General features: G+C 50.7%; 6 protein-coding genes across 6 annotated transcripts; 4 read left to right on the top strand and 2 right to left on the bottom strand.

Annotated features, from left to right (window-relative positions):
• Positions 1-959: 959 nt before the first annotated feature.
• POX_b03274 (uncharacterized protein) lies at positions 960-2,110 on the top strand (the record flags this gene model as incomplete). The annotated part of the gene is made up of 5 exons (XM_050112174.1): positions 960-1,034; positions 1,081-1,109; positions 1,166-1,442; positions 1,489-1,530; positions 1,652-2,110. The coding sequence occupies 5 exons, from the start codon at positions 960-962 to the stop codon at positions 2,108-2,110; spliced, it is 882 nt and encodes a 293-aa protein (XP_049972520.1).
• Positions 2,111-5,518: 3,408 nt separating this feature from the next.
• Positions 5,519-6,618, bottom strand: POX_b03273 (uncharacterized protein; the record flags this gene model as incomplete). Its single annotated transcript, XM_050112173.1, has 2 exons — positions 5,519-5,964; positions 6,072-6,618. 2 exons carry the CDS (start codon positions 6,616-6,618, stop codon positions 5,519-5,521), a joined length of 993 nt encoding a protein of 330 aa, XP_049972519.1.
• Positions 6,619-8,574: 1,956 nt separating this feature from the next.
• On the bottom strand, positions 8,575-11,450 carry POX_b03272 (Repressor of RNA polymerase III transcription maf1; the record flags this gene model as incomplete). The annotated part of the gene is made up of 6 exons (XM_050112172.1): positions 8,575-9,531; positions 9,637-9,888; positions 10,783-11,057; positions 11,129-11,246; positions 11,349-11,382; positions 11,440-11,450. The coding sequence occupies 6 exons, from the start codon at positions 11,448-11,450 to the stop codon at positions 8,575-8,577; spliced, it is 1,647 nt and encodes a 548-aa protein (XP_049972518.1).
• Positions 11,451-12,775: 1,325 nt separating this feature from the next.
• Positions 12,776-15,208, top strand: POX_b03271 (uncharacterized protein; the record flags this gene model as incomplete). The annotated part of the gene is made up of 1 exon (XM_050112171.1): positions 12,776-15,208. One exon carries the CDS (start codon positions 12,776-12,778, stop codon positions 15,206-15,208), a length of 2,433 nt encoding a protein of 810 aa, XP_049972517.1.
• Positions 15,209-18,333: 3,125 nt separating this feature from the next.
• POX_b03270 (uncharacterized protein) lies at positions 18,334-20,468 on the top strand (the record flags this gene model as incomplete). The annotated part of the gene is made up of 3 exons (XM_050112170.1): positions 18,334-18,620; positions 18,714-18,878; positions 18,968-20,468. 3 exons carry the CDS (start codon positions 18,334-18,336, stop codon positions 20,466-20,468), a joined length of 1,953 nt encoding a protein of 650 aa, XP_049972516.1.
• A 1,034-nt stretch (positions 20,469-21,502) lies between these two features.
• On the top strand, positions 21,503-22,309 carry POX_b03269 (uncharacterized protein; the record flags this gene model as incomplete). The annotated part of the gene is made up of 1 exon (XM_050112169.1): positions 21,503-22,309. One exon carries the CDS (start codon positions 21,503-21,505, stop codon positions 22,307-22,309), a length of 807 nt encoding a protein of 268 aa, XP_049972515.1.
• Between the last annotated feature and the right edge of the window lie 590 nt (positions 22,310-22,899).

Genomic DNA, 22,899 nt, shown 5'->3' with positions numbered 1-22,899 from the left:
GTTTATCTTTCCGCAACGACCGCACTTTCCAAGTGTACGACAATTAGCTGCATTAGGCTGAGTCGCCACACTCCCCAACTTTGGTACCGAAGGGGATAGGTGCCCCTGCTAGGCAGCCAGTTTCACCTCTCTGGGCAGGTCGACGCATAGATGCTGTCGTAAGGAGCCAGGTTGGACTCCCTTAGGTCGAGTCATAAAATGGAGGGTCCACTTGTTCGAATCAATGGAATGCTTTCCTCCAAGCACCGCCCTCGTGGGCGATTCAACACCTTCTTACTCTCTTTGCTCTTCCATTTTCCCTCTCCTGTTGCCTGGCTTATGAGTCACTTCGCAGGTGCTAGGTGACCGGTGGCTTCGGTGGAACCTCCTGCCCACAACAGTCTCACCATCCGTGATAACCAACACCACCATCCGGCCGATATACGATAGGAAATTTGATGTTGCAATATAATCCCCAAACCTGGCTCTCATCCAATGATCAATGAAGAATTACTTTATATCTGGAGGCGGCTGGACCTTTGCTACCAATTTGTACTCTCACGAAACTATTGCTGCACCACATGCTTGAAGCCAATCGTCCAATCACTATTCCATGTGATCAAAAGATCCATCAGCAGATGTCTTTTCTTTTGCTGACGGGTGTTAATTTGCAATCTCGGGACGAAGAATATCATCCTTCGCGTTCCCAACAATGTTAAGTTGTTGCGACGCAGACATATCAGAGCAATTATTGAAGCATTGACATGGAATTCACTGGTACTCTGTGTCTGTTACGTGATTGCAACGCCCTTGCATTCGAACTGAGGCAGAACGTCTCACTCATTCTATAACTAGTGTTCCCACCATCTCTATCAACTCCCTTTCTTGGGACTACCACTAGGTGTAAGGTGAAGGTTGTGGCCCGTTATCCTTGATCAATTGTCGATCCACACAGCTACCATTTCGAGCAATGGCTAGTCATGAAATTGCCCTTTCTACGTATCCTAGAAAAGAACTATGGCCTGTTTTCTAAGCTCTTAGTCACACTGTCAAGAGTAGGATAGGCAAGAGCCGTAACGGTGTTAATTTTGACGGGCTTAGCGTCGAAAAGCGGGTCACGATGATTCGAGGTGAGGTTTTTACTACTATCTATTCCTATCTTTAGGCATAACGACCTAATTCACAGTTGTGGATACGCGCTTATCAAGCTCGTGGAAGAGCGCACCGTCCGCCAATTTGCCGCCTTGTGCCTCACCGAGCGCGCAAGCGTGGTGATCACCATGATCGCTCCTGGCCTGTGCCGGACTGGTCTCGCCCACGATGCCCGGATCTTCACCCGAGACTATGCACGCCGTGATGGGGCCATGATGGCGCAAACGGCCGAGGAAGGCAGGCGCGCCATCCCACACGGACTGATGGTGTGGCCATGGCAAAGTCTTGTCGGACGGCGAGCTCCAAGAATTGTAGGTGCCCACGTGGCTCACCGACGCAGTAAGCTAAAAGTTGCAGAAGGGTATTTCCATACCCGCTCGCTTTGACTGCGTATCAGCGGTAAGAAATTTACTATCATGTGATGCTGTCGGCCCCTTGCCTGCGACGGGCCTCGTAGGAACCAGCTCATGACCCATACCCCCTTCAGTCTGAGGGGCCTTTACCGACTCCCTTTCGATAGTCCATTTCACTTCAGCGCTTTGGCTTCTCAATGGCAGAGATCTCGCTGAAACACGAAGCGGAAATTGGTCGTCGACCGTTCGAAAATTCCATTGTGGTTGGTTTCACTAGGATACCACCAGAGTTGCCTCGTTCTGTTCGGGTCCAGCGTCGGCTTTGTAGTTGCGGTGAAATGCTAATACCGAGAGGGTGCAGCCAGGGACAGTGGGGGCGCTTCGTTTGGCTATTGCCATGGACTCTCGCCCGCACATACGAAGAGCTCAAACTGGAATCTAAGCAGTACTTCGCTGGTGGGAGCACAAGAGCATCGACGGCCCCACTTCCGTTTGGAGGAGAACGAGGAAGCTTTGCGTGGTTTTGCTCTCTCGCGGAGTTGAAGGTGAAGGATGGTCTTGACCTGTTGGACCGAGAGGCCATCGAGTCCGGGGCTGATCCACCTCATGTGGCCCGACAAACATAGTCAAGTCGTCTGGCACCTCCGACTGGGAGGGATAGATGATGACCCTCCTTAGCGGCATGAGGGTGATACATATTGGCCGGCTACGACGACACTCGCGGGAGTCTGATTCAAAGACAGGTGAACCCGGTGGTTTGCGATTGCGGAAGAAGGGAAGTTGAGGTGATCATCCGTGCAGGGCAAGATGTGTGTACCCCCCACAAGGGTCTCTTGGCACATGGCACCAAGATTGCGCCACGTAACCATTCGTGGCGGAGGGACCCGATCGAGGCCGTTGAAACGATCGGATCGAGTTAGATCCAGGGTCTTTCCGGCTGACTTTGAGACATGCGAGCGACGCCAAGGCTTCACCCCAGGGTTCGTGCCAACGACGCAGGTAAGCTTACATTCCTGCAGTAGTGCTATTCACGCGATACCGGCCACCAAGCTGTCTTCGGGGCTCATCTACTACCCCATCATTTCCTGCCGGGCAGCTCGAGGCAAAAGTGGTCGAGGGCAGGGGCCGGTCCGGAAAAGGGGTGGAATACGGCTCGACACCGCCGCTGCAATCGTCCGGCAACAGAGCCTCTTGAGTCTGCTATGAGAATCAGAGGCACACACACATTGCAAGTCATATGCGATGGTGTTGTTCTATTCGATGCTCAGAGAACAGAGAACACTGCACTCCTCCAAACGGATAAATTGGAGAGGTTAGTCTGTGGGCTCTGCCCGGCGGGACAGGTGAAAGGGGTTTCTGCGCCGTGGTCATACAAAACACCGGCAGGACGAGGTAACCACGCCATAATCACTTAGCGGCTGTTTTGAGCCCAGAAATACTTTTAAGTCTAGTTTGATCCTGAGACCCTTGACGAATCAGCATACTGCTTCAAGATCTGACGGGACCCATCATTGAGCGGCATGCACGTTATATCACCGACCGAGGCAAGCGACTGACAGGCAGTGTGTAAGCAGGGTTGATAGTCCTACCAGGACGATCAACCACATGCCTCTCACGTCTCTTGTCATAAGGAGTGGATGCTATCGATACACTGGAGGGGACTCTCTCAGCAGGCAACCAATACTGTAATCCGACTTTGCCTCACAATCCATATTTTCAATGCGAGGCAGACGCGAGATTGGCGCCTTGGTGTGGAGTTTGCTATTCATGATGTTGGACGCCTGACACAGTGTGGAGTCTTAAGCGTATTCGGAACGAACAATCATTCGACTTTTGATATTCTTGGAGAGGATGAACCCCTCCCAGTTGCAGATGAAGCACCTCACCGCACCATAGCAGAAGGGAAGTAAGGTTACATTCTGGGACTTGATCATCTCATGATATGCAATCTCTCATCCCAACAGGTATAGTGTCTAGAAACTGGCCCCGGCGGGGAAGGTCTTGGATATTGACTAGGGCTGTGAGCCGGCAGCTCTCTGTACAAAGAATATACTACGGATGTGTATATAAATGGTAGGTGGTCTCTTCCCGGGTCTCAATCATTACCGACCCATTCGAGTTTCAATGGTCTCTCGCCTACCTTATCCATTCCCACAACCATCAACGCCGAGCGAAAATGAAGCTGTTGTATCTCTTTGCTGGCCTTCTTCTTGGGGTCACCACTGCCGTGGCGTCACCGGCCGAAGAGCCGAAAACCAACCTCCCTCGAGCTGGCCATTATAGCTATGGGGTAGGTGAAATATCATCATGACTGTGTCTCAAATCCGGTTGCTGATCGGGTGAAAGAAATGCAATGGTACTAGCTGCAGATCCGGTTTCTCTAACTGGTATGTTCTCCATTCTTATGAAAATCCTGGTGGGGACTCTGCTAAAACCAGCAAACATAGGAAATGTGATTATGGCAAGGTATTGCACTCTGGTGTCTCTCATCTATGGATGTTGATCGACACCTGACTAATTTGTATCTCATTAGTGCACCAAGCAAAGCGGGGGTGGCGATGGGAAGACGTGTTTTGATCTTGATGGCAAAGTTTACTGCCCTGGGAAGAAATGATCCTGTCATGTTCGATCCCACAACCAAGTGTCTCGTTTCCTAGAAAGATTTTGTCTAGCCGGGGCTTCGGGTCAAAGTCATGTGCGTACTGTACATGGCCCAGGGCAATTTATCAGATCTAAGCAGAGTAATAGGTATCAACAGTGTCCTCGCTTTGTGACAACAGAGCTTTGGTTGCCCTCAAATAACATACTATGAGTTACGCCGTACGCAAAGCCAAGGTGCAATTGACTAAAGATAATTCAGAGTCTGCACTATTCATGAGCGAGCACGCGTGCATTACTCACATGTTCAAGCATGGGGTGAGGGCTCGAGGGCGTCGCTATGGTGGACATGATGGATTGTACCACAATCCGCCCAGGACAGATGTCAGAAGGTCATACCGGCATCTGTTCTACCATTTCTTGCACTAGTTTTCCTATGTCTGCTAAGTGCTGGGTGCCAAAAAGTGTCAAAAGGGACTTAAGATAATCTATATATTTAATGAAGATTCAGAAGCCTAGGGTGAATAGAGGAGAAACGGAAACAAATAATTTTGTTATAGAAAACGTTTGTGGGCGGAAAAATCATTCAATAAACTCACTAATATCTGCGCTTTCGGATATTGCCCAGAGCCCGGTATACAATGATAGTATAGGCCTATCCTTCGTACAATAATCTTGATGTCCCTACCGGCTGTGGGACAAATTCTCTTAAGATCAAAATACATGTAACCTACGACCCTGATTCAGCTTTATCCCCATTCTTTGATTCACTGTCCCCGGACAGAATTTCACCTTGTTCGAAGATCAAATAATTCTTGTTGGAAGGTCCCTCTCTGAATTCCTCCAGATAGGCCTGCATATGCAGATCCGGAGCCTTCCTTTCTGGCCTAGATATAGCGCCTATAGATTTCCCTCTTGCAATGGAAATCGTGCCTTCTTCCCTTCCTCGCTTGCCATCAATTCTCTTCTGTATTTTCTACTAAGTAGGCTACATCATGAGCGTCCAGCGCCTAAGATTGGAGTCAACACCCATAGGGCTGTGGCACAGCCACCCACAGGAGCGTGGCATTTACGCTCCTCAGTCGACGATAATAGGCGCAATTTGAAATTTGATCGTATTTGTTCGAGATGGCTTGGTTGAGGTGGGTGCACCTGAGCGGCTGATGGTGCAAAGGCATTTATATCGCGGCATGTGTCTTTCCACGTTCGGACAGGCCGCTACTCGGGGTAGGTGTGCAAAATATGTCTTTCTCTCCACTACGCTTGACCTGGCGATTGTAGGTAATACATGAGCATGCGCGATTGAGGGGTGAATCTGCGAGCTATCTCAGCGCACATTCGGTCTCAGGACTGGACTAGATTCCGTAGTGCGGAATTCAAAGGTTTAAAGGGTCTTGTGGGCAAATGTACATCGGATGGAGTATCACTGAATGCCATCAAGACCATGCAACATCTTCCACTTCTATCTTGCGAAGCTTAAACATGTGAGCCGTCCCTCCAGTCACAACCCCAACAGTATTCTTGATCGACAGACGATGAAACGCAGCCAACTGCTTTCGCACCTCCGGTTCCCTAATGCGAAGACGGAACAAGATCTCTGTGACGGCAGCATACAACATTGGAATACCACCGTCCTCGATCTTCACAGCTATCCCAACAGCCGAGGGACCAGAAAATCCATCCGCGCAGATCGACGATTTAACACCAATACCATAGCAACCGTCAACCCCAAGCTTTCCAATTAAAAGCCCAGGGAACGCTCTCATAAGAATAGTGCAGTATCGATCTTCGCCGCCCACTAGATCCGGATACGAAGACGTAGCATTGAGGAACCAGCCGAGAGCATATTTGCGCGAGTCCAGAGCGGAATCACCGGCCTCAACTTCAAATGACTTGCTGCGTGTGCGAACTCAGCGTACATACGCGCTACGCGGTGTAACGGGAAAGCAGGCGCTAGCAAGTTATAATTATCGATGCCCTATCGCGAACCACCCTTGGGTAATTGGCAGAGCTCGTCGACAGTGTCTTTAATCCTCTCTTGAATCGGACTCGTCGGCAGGTGGTAGCTCTGTATAACGGCGCCGAAGGCCTTGGTTGTAGCGAGTATTCCCGCATGTTTGCCTGAACAGTTACTGTAGACCGGTGACGGAGTGAAATCGGCTTTGATCCAGGCTCGATTAACAGAATGGGAGGTGGATAGATATCCACCGTATTGCAGGTCACTTTCGCTATATTGAATATTCGAGAGAATGCGGCGAGTCCGCGGGGCGTGGCGCTCTTCGCTACTATATAATACGCACACCAGAGCTAGGTCGGCGCCATCGAGGTCAAATCTCTCAAAGGCTCCGAACTCAAGGACGGCTAGGGCTTGGGCTGTTTTGGCGGCGGATCGGGCGAGTGTAAGCCTTGATGGGTCGCCTATGGCATATAATGCTTGGCCGTTGGCGTCGACAATGGCGGCGTGTACAGCATGTCGATTCTCTATAACGCCTGCCCGGTTGGTAACGACGTAGTCGGTTGAAATACGGGTCAACATGACGGATTGTGATAGAAGAGAAGTTGTATAGCGAATTTTTCTCCGTCATCAAGTCATCCTCCGAGCGTGGCGTGCCCGCCCCTGATAACTTTAGTTCTGAAGTCGAGCAATGCCCCTTGCGTATAGAGACAGAACAACATCCACCAAGGGGAATTTCTAAAGCGGCAAATAGATATTTTAGTGCAACACTAGATCTTGCGCATTGGAAGTTTACTTCGACGAGAAACAAGTGCCAACATTAGATGTGGTCTTGAACATTAAGTACGTCTGCTGGAGTAGAGGGACCTAGCTGGTTCCATAGGTACCCTGCGATGACGAGCTGATCCACGCAAGCCGTATATGAGCTAACATTGAAGGCCTGCTTGAGTGGCTAGAACCAAGAATGGAGTAATTCCTGCAGAGCTGTCTGGTCTATGCCTTTTCTGGATGTCAATATGATAGGCCCTAGCACCCTCCCCTATTTCTCCTTTTTCTTAACCAATTGATAACAGGGACTCAGGGCCCTGTTTTTACAGCGACTACTATGCTACACACTGCCGCAGAAGATATGCTAAGGGATATATCGAAACAACTGGACTCTTTTATTCGCTTTTTCAAAATTGATCTTGCCCCCGTTATCCTAGGGGGAGGTCAAAGATAATAGGGTGATAGTGCTTCCTAGCTGGCTGTAACAGAGAGGAATACTCGCTACTAGATTGAAAGGCTCAAACAAATCCACGACGAGACTAATTTGGCTTTGTGGGAGGAGGATTAGCTCCAAAGATGTGGTCCTAGAGCGCATGCGGAGACTTGCTGCACATGCGGGATGCGGGACCAAACCGTCTATAAATACCGTTGCAGGACAAACCATCCTAACAGATGGTTTGGGTTAGACCTTTTGGCCTAATGGATTAACCAGTGAGCAACGGCATGGTGGGATCTCAAAGGTCTAAGTAAAAGGGGAGGACCTCTACTTTGTACTTGAATATTTAGGTATAGATTACCGGTAATCTTTAAGACTAGAGACTAAAAAAGCGCCTTGCCTCTAGTCCTTTCGCATATTAAGAGTTTGGTTTTTTTTTTCATTATATCTTTGAAAGGACGCAATAACTCAAGAAATAGCTTTATAATAGAAAAAGAGGGCTATAGAAAAGTAATTACGAGATAAACAATACTATAGGGCGCTATGCTTCGAAGTTAGCCCGGGCGCGGCGGACTGGGTGCGCAACAGATGCCTCTGACTAGTCTCTGAGTAATTAGCGAGCTAACTAATCACACTTACTGAGCATCCTCTGAGCAGTCACGTCAACCCTCTAATTAGCTCTCTGAGTCTGAGTCTGGTCTGAGATTCACTTAGTGAGTCCGACTCTGAGCGCCCTCGTAAAAGCGGCAGCATCTTAGAGAGGAAAAGCCCTACCTGACAGAGGAAAAACACTAGGTAGAGTAACCTACCTGCTTGGGTGCCATCAGGCAACTTTAAGTTTTCAATGTATACTCTAATGTTTCCCTCCCGAGTCTGTTCACTCTCCTGTCAATCATACGATGTCACTGATAGGTATCTTTCCACCTGTGTCGTCATGTGCAACAAGTACCAGAGGCGTTCTAGAAAACAAACAGGGGTTTCATAAGCAAGCGCGATCCTGAAATATAATATTAAAAGTATCAGAGGGCGGTATATAAACGGTAACGTCGTCAAATCACAGAACACAGTTCTTGGCAATCGTGATCACCTGCCATCAATATCCCAATTGACAGACGTCAACGGAAATCGAACTGCTCCACGACCACAGTCAAAACCTCGATTCCCGGAATCCCCAACGCCCCAAGCTGATTGAACGGTTAAGCATCAGCAAACAAAACGCAGCAGAACGAACAGCAAATCGCCGGTCAACGGGATCTGAACGAATTGAAGCACAACTGGCATCAGAAGAGCATAAACACGAAAGTAATGATGAGGAGAGCCCCATTCGGCGAGCATCAAATTTCCATCATATCCACGAGCTCCTCACTCATGGCCCGAACCATGCCCCTACTTCCCCGGCGGGAATGGCTTTCCTCGTCACTGAGAATATACTGATCGTCATCGTCCACGTGCTCGACATGATGCAGCGATGTCTCCACGCGGGTTCCAAACCAGTAACGAGCTCGTTTGCTGGAGCTCAGATCGGGCGTGAGATACCCGTCGTCAAACGTGCGCTTGCCGACCGAGCTGGACATAATTTCGGTCTCTTCAGGGGGGGTGTGGCTGAGAATGGGAATAGCGCGGAGGTAGACATAGCACACCCGCTTGCGGAGCGGATTGAAAAAGAAGTAGTGCAAGCTCCAAATCGCGCCGTCGTCAGCATCAGAGGGATCCTCTTCGGGAGAGTACGAGTACAGCGCGCACTCTTTGAGTGACATGTGTTCGTCGATAATCTGCCACATGCGGGAGCCCCAGGTGGTCGAGCCGGAATTGTACGATCCAGGGAGAGTCCCGGGCGATGACGGGGACATATCTATTGACTCCCGAGGACGAAGATTGAACAATGTGGAGTTGACTGTGTTCATCACGCGCTTGAGATGACGCTCACGCCGAAAATCGGTAGGCCTCAGCACATGGGAGAAATCGTAATCGGGATGGCTCGCGTTGAGAGTCGCGATCAGATAGGCAAATGTGCGTCGGCTAGAATGTTCGCTCAATGGCCCAAAGGGACTTGATCGCGACAGGTTCAAGGTCTCAGCCGCATCGTGGGCATTGGGCGGCGAGAGCGAGGCCGACAGGCGAAGGATCGATTCATATTGGGCCTCCAGTGATTGTTCGATGTGGTTGTAGAGTTTCCGATCAGACCGGGCGGCCTTTGTGGTGTACAGGTCACAACCACCGGTGATATGACAGTCTGCTGTGTCGAAATTCAAGGAGCTCGTGATGTCCTCGAATTCGGGGAGTGGTAAGAACTGCACAATGCGATGGACATGTTAATGGTCACGTTGAATCGACGATGGCGTGATGGGCCGTATCATGGCCATCTTCACAGCAATCGAGGTTTGACGAGAACCAACCTTCATCTCGTGAAGATAATCTTCGTACCCAGAAGGCTGAATACACGGGTTGATGTGTGTGGTATAAAGCGCGTGTTGGAATTTGAAGAGACCTTCACCGTCACCTCGCTGGCGCGCTGAAGTGATGGTCGATAAGAAGAAGCGGTCGCGCCGGGAACGGAGGAGATGGAGCGATCGGCGATAACCGCAGCGAGAACAGATAAGGGGAATTCCGGGGAAGAGCGGGCCTCCACGACTGCCTTCAAGGTGAAGCTGGTGATGAGGGAATCCAGAAATATTCTGTCAGATGGCGGATGGACTGAAGAAATGGAAAGCTGATACAATCTGCCTAACCCGATCCAAGGGCAGGGGGGGGAGGGGACGAGGATGCGTTGCGATCTGAATCACGTGTTGGGATCCGGGGGGCCAGTGAAATGCCGCAGTGACCTCACGGGCGGGCCAGACTTTGGGCGATCCAGTCGCATACGGATTGCAACTCCCAGCGCCCAGCGATCATCCGTCTCGTGGGGTAATCTGCGTGGAATGAGTGGCCGACCGTGTGTGATCTGGCCTTCATCTGGGTGCTATAGTCCATCCCCATGAATGAATAAAAGGAAGGCGTGTACTAGCCCAGCAAAGCGGTGACCTCCCTATTCCAGTCAGATCAGCCTAGCGTCAGACCGAGTGGTCCGAGCCAAGCATTTCAATCGGGAAAGCCAGGTTGCCCCATAAGATGTCATAATCCCACACGATCCAGATTGCGTGACATTTCATCCGAGTCCTGACAAGGCCAGCATGCAGGAACCATTAGTAAACAAAAATAAAGTGGGGGAAATGCTACGCCTCGAAAATGAACAGGATGTTCCGGACAATGCGATAAAACGACACAAAGAAAACGAAACCCAAAGACCATGGCCAAGAAAACAAACGAAAGAGAGAAGATGCCGGATCCGGATCACTACATGATCTTGGTGACCACATCTTCCTCAACCTGGGGGCGGGGAGCATTAGCCCGATTGCGCCTGGACATGAAAGAAGAGCCGCGTGAACTCCACAGACGGCGAGAAAGGCCCTCAGCAGCCCATGGCCAGCTTGCATGACCGGCAGGGAATTTTTTGTGGGTGGAAAGAGGGAGGGGCTCATAAATAGAAGCGACGAGCAACTCACCTCCATGTCTTCTAAGCTGTCCTGTTGGCTGATACATCGGAGCACATTCTTCTTGCTGCTTTCCTGCATCTCACCCGCAAGTAAGAGCTCGTCGAGGATGAAGTATGCTTTTTGGAAATTGAAGATGATGTCCAGCTCGCACACATTCCCATAGTACTTGTCCATTTGTTCGACGTAGCGATGAACGATTTCGAGGGTGATCAATTCATTGTCGGTAGATGCGCAGCCGGCGATGAAGAAGAGTGATGCATAGCGACGATAGACGACTTTAGAGTCTGAACGCAGGGGTACAGTTGGGTCAGCAGACTGCAGACCAGCCAGTGGGGGATCGCGACGAAACGGCTACCTTTATATTCAAGGAAGTTACACATCCGTGTCCGACGCGACAGCACAAGCTGGGTGACATCCTTGATGATCTTCGCTTTCTCCTTGGGTGAGAGAGTCGTGAACCATTTGGCGAGACGCTGCGCGTGAGAAAAGATGGGTCAGTCGACTTTTAGGGGGTGAAACTGCAAGCCGGTGGAGGAGAACGGGGTGGGTGACGAGGGGGGGGGTTAAGGACGCACCACTTTGCCCTGTCGGGACAAGAGAATTAGATAGCTAGGTGGCAATGTCAGTGAGCGGTGACCACATCCAAGCCGATCTGTGCCATCTTACCTGATGGGCATTATGGGTGACGCAAGTGGTGAGAGCTGCGATGATCGAGGAAATGGTCGTAAATAATGAGAAGAGTGTACAACGGTCCGAAGGTTTTGGGGATGACGGGCGGGAGCTTCTGGAGAAATTCTTCTAGTGGAGCAGAAGGGAAGTTGCCCCGCTCATGAGCCCTAGTCTCAAGAGGCCTGGAAAGAAATGAGGCGGCAGAGAGCAGGCAGATCAAGAGATTTTAGCGACCAGGGGAGAAGGATGTAATTTAATCTGGAACGAAGCCAGGTCCAAGTGCATTGAAGCAAGAGATCCTGTTTCGCAGCTCCAACAACAAGCGCAAGTGTCGAACGTACCTGGTACGGTAATATACTCTGAGTCAAAGAGGATCAACCTATGAGAGTCTGGCCCATGCACATCTCCATGTACGTAGTTCAAGCACACCAAACAGCACGCGTTATAGAAGCAATTAAGTTGATTGCATGACACATCTCGCCAGCAGTTGTAGGTCTTCTCCAGACTCTCCTGTCTGAAGGGAGACACTGTTAGAATCGAATATTCCACAACAACTTTGCATAACGGGATTCCCTGGCTTGAAGAAAAGACGAGGGCGTCGATGAGAAATTTATTCTCGGGAATCTAGACAGCGTGCCAGAATGAGAGATCGAGTGAAATCTCTGTTGGCTAGACATATCATGCGATCCATCATCCAAATATTGACTACCAGGCAATGAATGTATCGAGGGAGACTTGGAGAAGTGTATCAGTGATCTAGTCGAGGGACAACGATTGTGACAGCCTTTATGTGACCACAAAATGAAATACATCCGACCCAGGTGGAAGACACCTATGAGCCAAGCTCTGAGCAATTGCTGAGCATAATCGAGATCTATGCACTTTTATTGATAAGCTGATGTACCCACGCGCTTCTTCCCACTCCTGCCCCGAGTTCGAGGTTGACAGATCTCTAGGTGCCTCAACTTATTATTTTCGAAAGAGCCCAACCGACAATGTGACATTGCTCTCACGTGCACACTCCAAGTTCTATGCCTAGAAGTTCCCACACTCCTCACAGAGTAGTTCAAAGAGCAGAAGTAACACGAACAAAAGAATTGTGCCTTTAAGCTCAAGCACCAGAACAGTAGGATAACATACAATCCGGTCGAGGGATCGACACCGGCCACGCAGAGTGGGTTCGGCTTCTACCGCCTGCCTAAAATGCCATCCGCGCATCAATTTTCGGAGCCAGCATCTTCCCCGGCGCGCCATCAATCGTCTGTCAGCCGTGCTCAATATACCGCGTCTTTGTTTTTCATGCTCTGGGCGACTTCGGGGGCTGCTTTTCCTCATGCTCTCGCGTGGCTGCTCATGTCTCAAGAGGCCTCTTTCTGCCGCCTTAGATGCCCTCGCGGCCAGCCCTGATGAACCTCTGCTCTTCCTCTACCCCCGATGGGCCGCGTCGACTGTTCGCCAAAGACGTTGTCTTTCCACCTTACCGAGGAGCTCGCATTCTCGACTTGGATCAAGGGGCTCTCTGGACACAGGAGTCTATTCAAATACGTGCAAAATTGGATCGATCTGCCATCAATCAGCGAGATGGGTGGCTCACCACACAACGTCGATTCGGGTGGACGATGCTTCCTCTAACCTGACGGATAATGCGACAACCTACGACCAAGACGAGGGAGTGATCCACGAAAAAATAGAACAGACCCAGACAGAACCCGTGTTGGACCATCCAGCACGGTCTTCGTCTCAACTCAGCCGTGTCGTTGGACGAGCGGGCAAGAAGCCAAAACGACAAGCATTCCAGGAATCGGATCCGTGGCCCATGACTCCGGGCTCCCGTATCCGTGTCTCTCGAAATTTGTGGGAAAGAAATCTGTCCCCTCGAAATCGAAGGCAGGTCCGGTATGGTGAATTTATACTTGCAAATGAGAACCGCGACGGAGTATCACCTGATTCAAGAACATGGCTTGATATGCGCGACTTATTGATCACGATCCAACGCCAAACAAAAGGTGCGAGTCGGAGGGGCACAAAATACAAGGAAATGCTTGTTCCCGAGGAGACGGTTGCTCTCCTGGCAGGAGCTTCCACTCCGGGTAAAGCCGCCGAGGAGAACCTGTGGCATCTTCCCGTGCGTCACGGATGCCTAGTACAAGTGTTACCACCTGAGAGGGGTGATGGCCTTTGTCGCAAGGTGGTTCTCCATGGCTCGGAGGGCACACTGGAGGCAGTCGAGGAGATGATCAAGCGCCAGCAAGAACGACAAGCTAAGGGAGATCCACTTGTCGAGATCCAAAGACCCCCCGTTCCGATTGTGGCGTCGGCACAAAAGCTTCGTAAATTGAAGCGTCCGGTGCCATTGATCCGTGCAGTGTGGGCGACCTCGCAGGACGATCGACACCCACCTTATGTCACGAAGATCATCGAACAAAGCCCCTCAATCTCATCCGTGAAAGAATTCGCGGATCATATTGAAGACCTGGTCTCTGCGAGGTTGACGCATCCGATCAGAGCTGCTCGATTGGAAGGTTCAAGTGAGATTCCTCTTCCCAGGCGGGTGGCAGAACATATTGGTCGATTATTTCGACGAGACTCCCTCCGCAAATACTTGTCGACAGCGGCTTTGAATAGCGCCCTTCGATATCTTTACAAGCATGAATTTCTGCATATTGCTCGAGATGTCTTCGGTGCAGCAGAGTATCTAGCTACCGTGGACTCGTACAATGTTCTGTTGCGATCTGCGGCTCTGCGACAGGATCGCCGAATGTTTGAATTCTTCTTACAAGCCATGGCTAAGCGTCGAATATGTCCCAATGCAGACACCTGGCTGGTTCTGCTGCAAGCCATGCTCACCCAGAAGAGCAAGGCTGCTATTATCAAAGAAATGGCGAAGAAGGGGTATTTGAAAGATATCAGCACCACACGCAGCGCGTTGCAACTGACCATTTCTGATTCATTCTTTGTTCATTTGGAAAGTGGTCAGGATGTTCACAGCTTCTTCGAGCTGATGGTGAAGACAAATGGCGCAGATTGGTTTACTGCCTCGTTGCTCAGTCAGATGCTCAACGTGACTCTTCGACTCAAGAATTACCCTGCGATGCAAGAATTGCTCGACATATGTGACGAATACCATCTTGACATGAATAGCTCCTGTCTTATGCAAGTCTTACATATGACCTCGGACGATATCTTCGCCGCCCTTGAGCACACTATGAGGATTATGAAGCGATCGAGCTTCAAGATCAACCGGGAGGTGATGTCGAAACTTTTCTTCATGGCCTACAATGGCTTTCATTATAACCTCTGCCGCGTCCTCTGGCATTATGCGTGCCTGCAAGATCTTGTGACTCAGGACATGCGCAATTTAGTCCTGGATTCTCTCGTCCGCAATGCCTCCTTGGAGACGGCCTCGGAAGATATCCGTAAGATTTGGCACGTTTGCGCGGGGAAGGTGATTGTTCGTCGTGATTCCCGGGCCAGATTCAGGATCAAGCCGGAACATCTCGAACAATTGCCCTCTGAACACCGCGACAATCCCTTCTTGTACTTGGTATCGGGCTACAAGAACCTGGGTCCCGAGAGAGCACTGCAACTTCAGCTTGCCAAGGTGTTTATCAACCGGGATGTTTTGACTAATTCTCGCCCCAGGTTTCCCTTGGCTCTTATGCTGGAAGCCGCCGCCGTGATGGATCAGGAGTGGCGCGGCAAACCATGGCCTCTGGCGTGGATGCTGCAAAACTCCATCGGTATCCCCACTACAAGACAGCCCTAGCGGCTGCACTTCCTCTGCCTCCTTTCTTCCTTCTTCTCGGCCTTCCTTCTTAATGCATATGTATTGCTTCTTCTGGTTTCCTCAGCGTTTTGCATAAGATATCCTGTCGTGTGGTTTTGGATATCCCCTCCCCTGCATACCGTCTTCACCTCACTCCTGTACCATCACCTCTGTATATGATCAACTGATCCTGTATATCGTCCGTCATCAACATAGACCATAGAGTAATAGACTCCTCATCGAGACTTGAGTTTTACGAAGACTTCAGTGCGGTCAGGTCCACGGCCGCAGATAAGGCCACCCGTATATTTTCCACAATGATGATCCAACGGCTCAGCGGTACATGTGATTTGCTTGATGCAGTAGGATATCTCCCGGGCCTTCCATACTTCGACCCAGCATCAGAGTAAGCCAGGGACACAGTTTTGGAGCATTTGCCCGTCCACCGGCTCCGATCCACTCACAGCTTGAGCCCAGAACCCGTGTTGAGCCTCCGCCACCTGGCGCACTGCCCGGGCAAAGAGCTGAAAATAATGCTCACGGATAATGCGGCACGCAGGCGGAAGCGTCGTTGGCAACACAGAACTCAGCAGGATGACAAGCTGAAGCAAAGCTCCGCACAGAGAGCCATGACACTCGTAGTAAGGCACTATAAGCTCTCCTCGGACATTCTAGACTTTCAGCACGCCTTCTAGCGGGCTCGGATCGTATCATCCGATTGACCTTCACCGGTGAGTGTCCAATCGTCGATTTCAGATCGACCAGTGTGCGTTCGCGACAGGCTGAGGGCTAACGGAACCGTTCAACTGCCACCGGTTCATGCTAGCCGCTTCGTCTCTGGCGGTTGAGGCTCGGGACCTTGCGTCTCGGGGCGTCCATGTCGGAATGCGTGTGGGTCGACGGGGTCGACATTTGTTCAAGGCTGCAGGAACTGAGGTTTCTTGTCGGTCATTATAATATCCGAAAATGAAAAAAAAGAAAGAAATATGCTCTGGTGCCTGCGTATCTCTGGTAAGGGTATTCTAGCTCGTGATCTAGAGCTCATAGGGTCTCTGTCTCTTTAACTAGCTATCTACAATTTATGTCTCCTGCAGGTTTGAATTCAAGAAATATCAGCTTTAGTGCCAACATGGGGCACTAAGGTTGTCTTGAAAAAACATCATCTAGGAGCTCGGGCATCTCCCTTTACACTCTCATCGAGAATCGGGGATGTACAGTGCTGCTCGGGAAGTACTCACCAGTTTATCTCAGGTTTGATGACCAGCCGTGTTCTGATGGCTGCTATGAAATGACCCACAGCATAAACATATGTGGAGGTCTCATGTCTTGTTGAAGTTTTACAGATGGGATATATGTGACTACAAGGCTCAGGCTAGGAAGATACCAGCGTATCTCATCACCTCGTGGCCGTAGCGACGGGCTGGTCCCGTCACATTATGAAACAGAGCGTTATCTCCCCATGTACCGTGCAGCCTGGCCTTTTCGAGGAAGAAACCATCGGATATTTCTTTTTTTTGGAAAAAAAAATCTTCAGCTGGATCTATTCGGGCTTCCAATTTGGGTCTTCGAAGAGCTGCTCTCGTGTGGAAATAAGTTGCGAAAGCGGTTGTTGGTCCCATCTCATCACGGGCGACCAGGTATGTGCATGTCTGGCTGGAAGTACATCACCTACGGTAGCGCCCCGAATTCTCATGAACGACATGGACCGATAGTTCGATGAGAAAGAAAATGATCAAAGAAAGAAAAAGGGTGAAGGGGCGTGGCCCAGTCTAGCCCCATGATTGGGGCTACACGTAAAGAAGTCCAGAAAGGGAAGAGGAAGTATGTTGAATGAAATTCGGCGGAGGCTCGCGTGGAAGTGTTGACTGTCTCCACCCATGACACGGCTGTGTCCGAGCACGGGGCCTGATTGAAACTGCTGATTGGCTAATCTCAGCAAGCTTAAATCCCGGCCTCCTCCTGCTGTAGAGAAGGTGAGACCACTCTATCTCCTCCCCAAATTGACTGATCCTCGGGTGGTCGGCTGCGTTTTCACATTCGAAATGACAAGCAATGCCCAGACGGCGCCGAGACGACGCCTCCTCTGCCACACCACTCATTCAGCATTGGCATCAATGCTTGTCTGTCGCCCCAAGTCTTGATCGTCCGTCGTTGCGTCTGAAAGAAGCAAGAGGGCAGAAGACCATCGCGGAGCACCTGAAAGTATCCGCTTGTCATGCTCCATCTCATAGATGTTGTCGAAATAGTCCTAAATAGAAAAACAGAAAAATCACGCAGAAGCCCGGTTGTCTCAAGACTCAGCCGTCCACCAATGAAGCAAAAAGGACGGGTTCGGAGCCAATCGGACCACCGTAGTGACAGAACGCCAGGCCTCCTGTCGGAAATCGCTTGACCACCACGGACGCTGCTGGTGCCTTGGAGGAAAACGTGCCAACCAACTAACCCCCTTCTGTGTCCCTCTTTCCCACATGGGTAAATCCCCACAGCAATGCTCCCTGTTGGCATCCCGTATGCTGGAAGTATAATCGGGTGTCTCCTTGACTTCGTAGACCCGGTGCGATGACTGGTTGAATTTTCGCATCGCTTGGATCGGCAACCACGTCGAACTGAATCAATGCAGTCCGAGTCGTCGTGAGCCTCGGAATGGCTCCATTGAGCGATCCACTGACGCTCGCGAGATGGATCCGACCATCTTTCTCGGTCAGTGCACCCGAGATGCAAAGTGCCAGAGAGACCCCACGAGCGACTGCAGGCCTCAAATGCGAACCGGGAGGGATCCACTTGCATCCGGAATCGTGCGTGTTTCAATACTTGTCATAGGATAATCCCAGAGTCATGATCCTTTTGTTTTGCTCGTGTCATGCGCTTGGGCCGGGCTCAGACTTCAATTCCATGAGCGTGGCGCTGCTAGCTTGTGGATGGATACCAGTACATCCTGTGAGGCCGTCGACTACAGATCTTGGCCTGTCGGCCCACAGTGGAAGGGAAATTGCATAAATAAGATCTCTGGCTCCTCTCACTTCACTGATTCCGGCGCTCGAAGCAAAGCAACATTCCCTCCCCCTCAGGTTGACGCTCGACTGTAGTCTTTGAACACTCCCACGTTCACTCACTACGCGTCAGCCATGGAGTCTATCAACAAGGAGGCAATCCACTTTGATGATATGGAGGTTCAGGAGAAGGCCGCCTTCGACGATGTTATCCGGCCCAAGGACTGCTACACCGCGGATGGTACCTACTGGGCTGATCTACCTCTGAGTCAACGTATTGGGTTCTGCTTGGATCAAGATCGCACAGAGGCTCGCAAAGAATTCGCCTGGCTCTGGAGCGAGTTCAAGAAAGACCCTCTGTCTCCTATCTCTCATTACTTCAAGAATTTTGTTCTTCCCGGTGCTGGTCTGGGTCTTGAAGGGTATGTCCATGATCTTTGTCTGGCTTCGAAGATGCACGTTGTGGATGAAAGATGAGCGATAGAATCACTGACCGCATTGTCCTACCTGAATAGATACGTGCTCTTCTCCATCGGTAACAACACGGCCCTCTTCAAGGCTTCATTCAAGAGTTGCTGGACCGGCAAGACTTGCGACCCCAACTGGATTGCCGCCATCAACTACATGGAAATTGTTGGTATCTTCGTTGGTCAGATTCTGGTCGGTTATCTGGGTGATGCGTAAGTCTCACATCTTTTTTTTCTACCTTCCATTCGTTTGATTGCGGTTTTGGTACAGTCAACTAACTGGCTGTGCTCTGCTCCCATAGCATCGGTCGTCGTTGGGGTCTGATCCAGGATGCTACTATCATGTTCATCGGTCTTCTTATGCTTGTCGCCGCTTGGGGTGTCACGGAGAATGGCTGGATTATCTGCTACGCCTGGTCGCTTTTCTTCTACTCTATCGGTGTTGGCGGTGAATACCCCATGACCGCTACCATTGGAATGGAGAATGGTTACAGCACCGGCAAGATTATGACGTCTCACGATCGTCTGCATCGTGGTCGTTCTGTTGTGGGTTCCTTCATGATGCAGGGTTGGGGCCAGTTCGCCAACCAGGCGATTCTCATCCTGCTCCTGTTGATCTTCCATCACGGCTCTGGTGAGCTTCCCATCTCGACCACCACAACCCAGTGGACCTACCGTGTATCATTCGCGATTCCGGCGATTGGCACTGCTTGGCTCGTGTACTATCGTACCTACCACATGAAGGCCGCCAGCAAGCAGCTCGAGGCGTCCAAGAAGAAGGCCTCCGTGACTGGGTACGACACTGAATCCCTCAAGCTCACCTTCCGCCATTTCACCCCACGTATCATTGCTACCGCAGGTGGCTGGTTCGCAAACGATGTCTTCTTTTACGGCAACAAGTTGTTCCAGGGCAACTTCATCAAGGTCATCAGCCCTGGGCACAGCCACAACATTCTCACCGACTGGCTTTGGAATCTGATCAATATCGGTGTGAGTTTGGCTGGATACTACTTTGCTACATGGTTCGTCGATACCAAGCTCTATGGGCGTAAGTGGATGCAGATTGTCGGTTTCATGATGTGCTTCATTCTCTTTGTGATCCCTGCCTTCAACTTTGAGTACTACACACAGCCTGCCCACATCCACTCGTTCCAGGCGATGTACTACCTCAGTTCATTCTTCAACCAGTTCGGTCCAAACTGCATCTCCTTCCTTGTTGCTGCTGAGTGCTTCCCTACCCCCATTCGCGGTACCGCTCACGGAATCTCTGCTGCCGCCGGCAAGCTCGGTGCCCTGATCATTGCCGTCATCGGCTCGTACACCACCACCCAGGAGCAGTTCTACATTGTGCCCTGGTTCGGTCTTCTCGGTGTCCTGGTCACTTGGCTCTTCCTTCCCGACACCACCGGCCTGGATCTGCGGGAGCAAGAGCGTCGTTGGAAATTCATCCGCGAGGGCCGCGAGCACGAGTACCACGGCCCCGCTGTGCACTCCAAGCATTTGTCCGTCTGGGAGCGCTGGACCGGCAAAGGCAAACACTACGATGCCGATCGCGACTACCAGATGAAAGTTGAGGAGTTCCGCGCCGAGTGGGAGGCCGCCATGGCCGCCCGCGGTGAAGAGAGCACCCTTTATGACATGGACGACGTTGACGAGAACATCCTCCACGGAGACATGCACAAGTACTTCGAGCGCACCAGCCCCGAGATCCGCGGTATGCGCAAGGAGATCAAGGAGCCTGTCAGTCTCCCGGCTGCTATGGCTGCTTCTTCCGAGGACCAGGAGACCCTGGGGGAGCACTAGGTCAGGAGAAAGATTCGATGTATTGCGATGCGATGGTTGGAGCTCCATGATTCCCCTCGGAGGCGAACATCAATAATACCCAGGACTGGTTTGACGTTTCATTCTTATTTCGTTTTTGAATTGGGATACGAGAAAAAATAATGTGGGCTTGCAAGATTTTGAAGCCCCTATTTCGGGGATTGATTATTCCTCAGAGTGTTCCTATTTCTTTTGTGCCATTTTATTTCTAATTCCCTCCTCCATATACCATGCACATTCGGCCCGCCTATTCAAAAGTCTTCGGCCAAGGCCGCGAGAAATGTACATACAATTATCAACGTCCCTCGAGTATCACCTTTCGCTTCTTAACAGACCACTTTTACCTAGATGCAAGCCTTTGAAAAACCCATCCATGTCGCATTAAGTGGCCACCTACGTTGTGCCTTCAATGACCGAAAACGAAGCTGTTGGAACGGAGCAACCTAGTCCGCTTCACTTTGCGTCCCTTTGATTGCAGAATATCACCTCTGTCTGGTGCAGTACCATATTTGGCACCGCCATTCCATGTAGTTGACACTTAATTTCCTGGATCGAATTCACCATATTCAAGATAATCGACTGTGGCCATTAACATTTGGAGGTTCTGGATGCAAGAGAAAGTGCGAAGCTCAATCAACACTGATCATGCAAACAATCAACTGAATCACCAGTCTTTCGTTGATCGAGTTATCGTCCCATTTCCAAGTCATCCCACAATTCATCAGGCCGAGTCTCAAAATCTGCAATTCGCAACGCAGGGATGCCCAACTTCCACTCGTCAACAGCACGCGTGAGGTGGTGAGATATGGCAGGAGGACATGTGACAGGCCGACCTCCGGAAGAACCAAAAAGCCGAAGGCCCCCACACCCGTCTGGCCTTCCTCCAGCTTCTCCGGTTTCTTGGGTTAAAAAAAGTCCCCTCAGTCCAGTTAGTCAAACGGCCCCAGCTTCAGATCCCTCTTCTGTCAGCTGATGTGTCTCGGGTCATCACCATCGCCATCACAGTCATCGCCATCATGAAGTTCTTTGAGAACGTGTTCACTTATGACTACTCCTTCCCTGCCGTCTCCCTCGCCTACTTCCTCCGCTATCCCAACCCTTACTCGCGTCATGTTTTGACCACCGACGTGATCGACCGCTATGTCGATCCCCAAACCCAGCGTTTGCACACCGTGCGATTGCATTTGAAAAAATCAAAAGTTCCCTCGGGAATCCTCAAACTCCTCCCCAAAGGAATGAGTGGCTCCGACAGCTCCGGTCAAAGCTACATTCTCGAGACCACCGTCGTGGATCCCATCGAAGGTTGGATGGAGACCGAGTCGCGCAACATGGAGTGGACGGGAATCCTGAGCGTGGTGGAGAAACAGCGATACCAGCGCCAGCTGACTGACGGCAGTGAGCAAGCCCTTGATGGCCTGTCAATTGATAAGAAAGAGCAGACCACCGTGCGGACCACTGTCACGTTCCTGTCCCGCCTCGGGCAGGGTAAACTGCTCACGCGCAAGAAGGCAGACGCTGCGGATCAGCCGGACTTGGATGAAGAGGCTCCCAAGAAAGGGTTCTTCTCTTCCTTGTCCACTGCCGGTATCCAACGGACCATCGAATTGATCGGGGTCAGCAGGACTCGTGATGCCATTGTGAAAAGTAAGCAAGGCATGAACGTGGTTCTTGAACGCCTGCGCCATGGAGGTATTGTCGGTGTACTCGAAGGCATGCGTCAGGATCGCGAGGCCATTCTCGGGCCCGATGGTCCATGGAAGCGCGTGTGGATGCAGGGCAATGGTCTCAAAGAGCGCGTCTATAATGATGATGACGACAACTGAGATTCCCGCTTGTGTTGACTGCATTTATCAACTACTCCGCGAAGACTCGCCTTCAACTGTATATTTTTCTTTCCCGGACCTTCGCATTGCCGCAACAAACGGCACCAGCGCATCTTTTTTTTGGCATATTCGGTTATCAAGCGTGGCGTTATTGGAGCTATGGGACACCGTTCACTGACACTCTCCCATGATGATCTCTTTTATCTATTTATCTTATTGGGCTTTTCGGATGAGCTCCAACGTTTGGATCTCATCTACTTGTTGTATCTATCACGGGAAGCTTTGGGCTTCTTCTGTATATTAGGGTCGCGGGACTAGGTATAGGAAGCACTGCTCGCCATGCTTTTTGTGCATTTTTCACATGTATGGATCAAATATCATTGACTTCAGAGGGTTCGATCTCATCCTGAACTTTCCTGATGTTTCCTTCGTTGAAACAAATTTCAACCGAGGTCTGATATTGCACTTTAATGTCTCACTTTTGTCCTCCCTCCATAAGTCTCTTGTTTAGGTTCCGAGTCGACGTATCCTCGTTGTCTGTCATTCGCCCCCGATACATTTTCAGCTTCGATCCAGGGGCGTCCGATCCG

Source organism: Penicillium oxalicum, chromosome II (genome assembly GCF_001723175.1).
Source record: "Penicillium oxalicum strain HP7-1 chromosome II, whole genome shotgun sequence".
Taxonomy (NCBI): domain Eukaryota; kingdom Fungi; phylum Ascomycota; class Eurotiomycetes; order Eurotiales; family Aspergillaceae; genus Penicillium; species Penicillium oxalicum.
Note: the sequence above shows the minus strand (reverse complement) of the source record. Positions and strands in the feature narration are given on the sequence as shown.